Raw genomic sequence first — 6,973 nt, 5'->3', positions numbered from 1 at the left:
ACATGATTATTTTTATTAGCATGTTTATTCTGAATATAATAATAAATTTAAAAAAAAATAGAAGTTAGTAAAAAAAATTTCTATATACTATTTGAAACTTTTAAGTAGTAAAATAAATTGCACATTTTAAAATTTTAAGAGATAAATTTTAGTCAATAATTAAACAAAGACTTGTATATGTATTTCACAATTTCGCTCAATAAATAAGATAGATGGCCAGTAATTTTAGGGTAAGATTCCTGAATAAATTGTATACAAGTCAAGATGAAGAACATGATATTAAATTGATTTTTATTTTATTTTATTTTATTTTATTTTATTTTATTGTTGTTTGACAGTTGGTTGTGGAACCAAAAAGGAGCAAAAGGGTTGACATAATTGTCCTTCAAAAATTTATATGAATTATGAACCTCTCAATCTCAACCCTACTTGTGTTCTTGGGAGTTTACTCTCACAACACCTCTTTCTCTTCCTCCTCCTCCTCCTCCTATTGGAATTTCGTCTCATCCTTCCTTTTTATTATTCTCCTCCTCCATCATCATCATCATCATTATCATCATCATTGTCTTCTTCTAATACGTATTGCCATTATCGTCATCATCGAATTCAAATTTATATAATGAACAATTTTCGGTTCTTTCAAGACGTAGGTGTTTCTGAATTTGAATTTATATAATGGACTATTTTCGGTTCATTTGGTATACAATATTTTTATTTTGACAACATTTTCGGTTCATTTGAGACACAGGTGTTTCTGAATTCGAGTTTATATAATGGACCATTTTCGATTCATTTGGTATTATACAATGGTTTTATTTTGATAATATTTTTGGTTCATTCGATCACCACAAAAAATTAGAATCAATAAAAATATTAGCAAAATGTTGGTGTTGTTGGTGATGACGATAATGATGATGGAGGAGGAAGAAGAAAAGGAAGGAGGAGATCAAAGAAATAGGAGGAGGAGGAGAAGAATGAAGAGGAGATGGATGTGGTAATATAGTGATAGTGACGATGATGATAATGAAAAAAAAAAAGAAGAAAAAGGAGAAGGAGAGAAAGAAGAAGCAAAAGGAGAAGAGGCAAAGCTAAATGAAATATTAGAAGGAACAAAAAATATTTACATAATAAAATAAGATTAAAATAAAATTTTAAAGAAGACTAAAATAAAATTTACATATAATTTATATGTTAAAAATTAAAATTAGGGGCATTGACCCCCTCCCCTTGCTAATTACTACTATGAGGCTCTATCTGTTCCTAAGAAGAAGGAAGAAGAGAAAGAAAAAGAAAAAATCGAAATCTCGTAGCGTAAACTAAATAACTTAAATGAACTTAGATATAAAATTAATTATATAATAATAACAATAAAATCTTATCTCACTAAATATGATTGATTATATAGATTAAATAATATCATTACATCCTATTATATATCACGTCTAAAAAAAATTGGTTATACGCACAAATCTCGTTTAATGGGTTTTTTAAATCTTTCTTCATCTCTAACTACTGATCTATTTTTCATATGATTCCTTCTCTTAATAATTGAATGTTATATAGTTCTTATATATTCAAACAAGTTAAAATGAAATTATGCATCTTCTATGTTTCAACAATCTACGTTACTCCAACTAAGCTTTCTCTCTCATATTATCCTTCCTTATTCTATGTTATGTATGAATAGTCATCCATCTATCTTATTGAATTTGGAATGCCAAGAAAGGTGTTGGCTGGATCAAAGATATGGTGATTTTCATTTTGTAAACAACTTGTAAGTACTAGTCTGTTATCTATTTTTGAAAACTATTGACCGTTTTTTTTTAGCAGAATCCAACTCTAGTCATCTTATTCTTAGCAAAGGATAATTTCATATGTGCTGTCAAGGTGTTAATTGACATTGATATCTCTTTGTTCAGACGATTCTTCTTGCGACTCATGGAGCCTATATCAGATATAGGTTTGGGCAAAATCAATGATATCATGTTCAATGACAGGACACCAGTGCTGCCAATTTGATTCAAGTCTTGAAACTGATTGAGCTGATGATCTTGCAAAACAATGACAGGAATCAACTTTCATATAGAATTCATTTTTTTTTTATTTTTTTAAAGCTTATGCTTGTCTACAACAACAACAACAACAAAAAAGTCTTGTCTCACTATGTGGGATCGGCTACATGAATCAAACGACGTTATTGAGCTCTATCATGTATCATGTCTACAGAGAGACCATTTACATGTAGATTTCGTTTGACCACCTCATGGATGGTCATCTTAGGTCTTTCTCTACCTTTCATCTTTGTCCATCTTCCATCTCATCCACTTTCTTGACTGGGTGTTCTCTCGGTCTTCTTTTCACATGTCCAAACCACCTAAAACGCGATTCTACCATCCTTTTCACAATTGGTGCTATTCAAACTCTCTTACTTATATCTTCGTTCCTTATTTTATCCAATCGCGTATGACCACTCATCCATGTCAATATCTTTATCTCTGTCACACTTAACTTATGTTCATACTCCCCTTTGGCCGCTCAACATTCCGTATCATAAAGTATAGCCGGTCTTATTGCAGTGCGCTAGAATTTACCTTTAAGTTTTAAAGGCACTTTTTTATCATATATAGAACCATATGCACTCCGCCATTTTGACCAACCTGCTTAGATCCTATTATTTACATCCTATTCAATCTCTCTATTATCCTGTATGATGCACCTAAGATACTTAAAACTTTTATGTTTTTGTAACGTCTTTGATTCATATCATAAAAATTCAACTAAGATTTTATGTTGGTTGTCGAAGACCTAGCACAACCCTCCCACTTTATTAGGTTTAGGACCGATTATGTACTGCAAGTATAATATAAGCAGAGTTTAAAACTTATGCTTGTCTACCCTAAAGTTTTGATGTAAGCCTTGCCTAACTTCTACACTCTGAATTGGTTGTAAGATGACAAAGTTGTTGATGGTATTGAACTATTAATAATTTAATACACACATCAAATTGAATTTCCATGAATTACGGAATCTATTTCTTTCTTTTTTTTGGGCGGGTAACGGAATCTATTTCATCCTTATATTATGTATGTGATGATGGTTATATAAATTTTGAAATTTAATTTTATTTATTGGATTTTAATAATTATAGGGACGGGACAGATACCCGTAAGAACGGATTAGGGTTTAACGTTTTACTACGCGCGGATAGAAGTGGAACGGGTTCTATGTGACTTGTTATATGACGGGACGGGATCAGGTAGAGCAAAAACCCGTTCCGTTGCCACCTACTTGCTACTTATGCGCTTTGATTCATGCTTTGGGCCCAAAAATAATACTCGCTTCCCTCATTCTGTTATTTTCCGTTATTATATAAATTTTGTTCCCAAAAATAAAGTTCTTTTTTTTATTATAAATATTTTAATGCACTTTTAATATCTTAAAAATATAATTTCGATATTTTCTTTTGAAGAATGATGTGTAATTAGGGGTATTTATGGATCAGATGAAATCGAGTTTATCCTAATTTAGATTCGGCCCTAAATATATACCGGGTCTATTTTTTAGACCCTAACCCGGTCATAGCACTACAAAAGACACCTTTAAAATCGACGGCCAAATCGACGGTTAGGCCGTCGATAATATTAAAAATTGACGGCAAAATCAATGGTGGATGAAGTCGCTATTAAACTTGTTGATTTTTCAAAATTCTAATAAAATCGACGGCATACCAGGCCGTCGATAATAATTCATTAAAATCAACGATCTTTTCATCTATAATATGAGTGTGAGAATTTTATCTTCTTAATAAAATCGACAATTTTGCCATCAATATTATTATACAAAATCGACACTGTTTCCGTTGATATTTGATTCAATAAAATCGACAAATAAGCCGTCGATATTATTATATAAAATCAACACCGTTTCTGCCGATATTTGATTCAATAAAATTGACAAAGAAGTCGTCGATTTAATTATTAAAATACCGACAAATTCGTTGTCTATATTTTGTTTCCTTTTGTCCATTTTAAATTTAAAAAGCGACAACTTTACCGTCGATTTTAATAGCCGAATTTTTTTTAAATCATTTATCACACCGCACCTTGAGCGGCTTTGGAAATACAACAACAACAATCTGCATCGAACATAAAATGATATTACAATCAGTAGAAAATTTAACTTTTAGGATGCAACGAAAGATGTAGATCAACAGCTACCTTTTGATAGTCAGCAAATGGCTTGAGCTTACGCTTACGTGCATTTTTGTGAACATTTGTTTGATCAATTATATAATTGCGAGGAATAATAGCTGCTCTCTTTAGCAGCACATTGAATACTCCGGTTACTTGATCCATCAAGCGATCAAATCTTTCACCACAGTCGTTCAACTGCACACAATTATTTGAGTTAAGCACAAATTAGAGACAGAAGAGAAGGATATATCAGTGTATCATTAACCTTCATCTGATCAAGAATCAAGTTTGTTCCAAGCAAAACATAACGCTTTTCTGGATGCTCTTCCACCCATTTTTCTGCCCATGTAGTCTTCCCTGAAGCAGGTAAATCCACCATCATTATCACCTCACAATTGCTTTGATCAGAAAAGGCAGGTCCCATGATGATGTTTCTGTCCTCAATAGCAGAGGCCCAAGGTTTGAACCCTTCTTGAGGAACAAGTCCGAATTGCATCTTAACCACCACATTTTTTAACAGCACATGTGGAAAAAGTGCTGATTTTCACTGTAAATCTTCCAGGGGAGAATCCACCACTCCAAGACCTAAAGGACTAGGGAAAAAATGGAATGCAGTTCCCAACCATTTACTATTCTTGGAGAAACCAATTGAAGCCATTGGCTTGCCTTCAAGGTCAATACAGCATACTATTGTATCACCAACACCAAACCTCTTACCATAATCTGAAGATTCTTCTTCATGTGAAAACTTTCCTGTCCCATCATATCCGAAGCTGTATTTGGTCTCCCCAACCCCAAGTTCCCCAAGCATATCATCCCCTCTAGATATACCAAGCCGGCAAATATGCCGCTCCTCAAAGTCGGTGTCCTCCATCGGAACCTGCTGCAAAGAAACAATTTTGCACCCGAAACAATATCTTCCCGTGGTTATTCCAACGTTAGCTCGGGCACCAGACCAACAATAAGCAAACCCCCGATCATGAAGTCCATCGGATTCCACATTGAAATCTAGCAACAATTCAATTTTCAGCAACTTAGTCATCACAAGCAGAATGCTATCAAATCAAATGCAATAACTAAAGAATGCAAAGATTTTTACTGCACATTAGGAAGAAAGAAAACAACAAAATACTTAACTATCGTGCACTTATTTCTCAGACATCACAAGCTGAATGTAATCAAATGCGAGTGACTAAAGAACGCACATTAGAAAGAAAATAAAAAAATAAGACAATCAAACATGCAAGTATCATGCACTAATACAAATTATCAACTCAATCATACAATCCAGAGCAAAAAAGGGAATATTCATGTTGAATTCACAAAACTCTAAGCAAAGTTCTTCTCTATTTAGCTAAAGGCGGCATCTTTAAGGGAGCCAAGAAAGATGATCGTGGAAGATAGGATTGAGAACAACGCGAGGAGAAGAAACGAAATGATGAGGGGTCATCGTGTTCGTGGAGTTCGGTATCCACTCCTCCGACAGTTGGCGCTTTGTGGAAGCCATTTGATAAAAGAGAGAGTCTCTTACTCTCAAGACTCACACTGCAACGAAGAAACAAGCGCCAAAAGCCATCGACAGCCATCGACAGTTGCTGCTTTCTCGCCTTCTACACTCAAGCATGCAAATTCCAAATCATTATATTTGGGTTTGGCCTTGTGCTTGGGCTTTCTTCTAAATTTTTGCAACAAGATATATGGCCTTTCATGTATCTCATAACTCATAACCACGCTAATTTGGGCCCAAGCAAGAAAAAACAGCATTCAATTACCTAAAATAGACCAAGTTAGATTGGTGTTGGTCTAGTGATTAGTTTTCTACTAGTATTTTTATTCATAATAATATTACGAGAATATAAATTTTTTAAAATGACGATCCACTTTATTCTGACAGTATAGATTATGCATCGGACAAAAAATTTATAAAATCAAACTACTTTAAAAAAAAGTCGTAGGTTGGCAAAAGTCTCTAGTTAAGAAGATCAAGCTATTTGTAGATTTTATCCGTAATAACATTACGGGAATATAAATTTTTAAAATTATGGTCCACTTTGTTCTGACAGTATAGATTATGCATCGCACAAAAGATTTATAAAATCAAACTACTTTTACAAAAAAAGTCGTAGGTTGACAAAAGTCTCCGACTAAGAAGATTAAGGTATCTGTAGATAAAAAATCAAATAATAAGATTTTTAGTTATTATTTTTATATAAAAAATTTAATTTTTTACTAATAATTAATTTTAACATTCGTTATCTAAAATTTAAAATAATTTAATGTGTATACTTTTACATTTAATTAGGTATTAATTATTAAATCTGTTGCACAAATAGAAATAATTAATTTTTATACTTGTTATTTAAAATAATATTTTTTTCTCTATGTATATAAAAATATAATTAGATATTAGTATAAAAAAATTATATTGATAGTTATAAAATTAACTCAAAATTAATTTTTTTAAACAATTGAATCTTAATTCTAACTTTTAATTATAACATTAGTATTTTCTCCAAATTATATATAATAAATATTTAAAAGAAGAGAAATAAAAATATAGATTAAAAAAATAAGTGGTAAAAATTTAAAACTAACTAAAAAAATAAAAAAAATATGGATATAATAATAATAATAATATTTTTTATTTGAATTATATTATTTTGTTAATTTTGTTTTCTGTAGAACATAAAAGTAAAAAAAATAGAAAATGAGAGAAAAGAGAGAAAAAGATAAAGATAAAGAATGAGAGTAAGAGTTTGTTAATTTTGCAAGAAAAATTT

At 31.6% G+C, this 6,973-nt stretch overlaps 1 protein-coding gene across 1 annotated transcript; it reads right to left on the bottom strand.

The window, feature by feature from the left end:
• LOC110268329 (heterogeneous nuclear ribonucleoprotein U-like protein 1) lies at positions 4,085-4,695 on the bottom strand. Its single transcript, XM_021114404.1, has 3 exons — positions 4,459-4,695; positions 4,218-4,388; positions 4,085-4,135 (listed from the first exon to the last, which is right to left on the bottom strand). Exons 1-3 carry the CDS (start codon positions 4,687-4,689, stop codon positions 4,085-4,087), a joined length of 453 nt encoding a protein of 150 aa, XP_020970063.1. The 5' UTR covers positions 4,690-4,695.

This window comes from Arachis ipaensis, chromosome B10 (assembly GCF_000816755.2).
Source record: "Arachis ipaensis cultivar K30076 chromosome B10, Araip1.1, whole genome shotgun sequence".
Classification (NCBI taxonomy): Eukaryota; Viridiplantae; Streptophyta; class Magnoliopsida; order Fabales; family Fabaceae; genus Arachis; species Arachis ipaensis.
The sequence above is the reverse complement of the archived record's forward strand: the minus strand, read 5'-3'. Positions and strand labels throughout refer to the sequence as shown.

Bases quoted from the DNA above. Each gene is read 5' to 3' on its own strand.
- LOC110268329 (XM_021114404.1), bottom strand. From the start codon at position 4,689: ATGCAATTCGGACTTGTTCCTCAAGAAGGGTTCAAACCTTGGGCCTCT. The intron at 4,389-4,458 runs GTTAATGATACA...AATTGTGTGCAG, and splicing joins TGATTCTTGATCAGATGAAG to TTGAACGACTGTGGTGAAAG. The intron at 4,136-4,217 runs GTAGCTGTTGAT...TGTTCGATGCAG, and splicing joins CATTTGCTGACTATCAAAAG to ATTGTTGTTGTTGTATTTCC.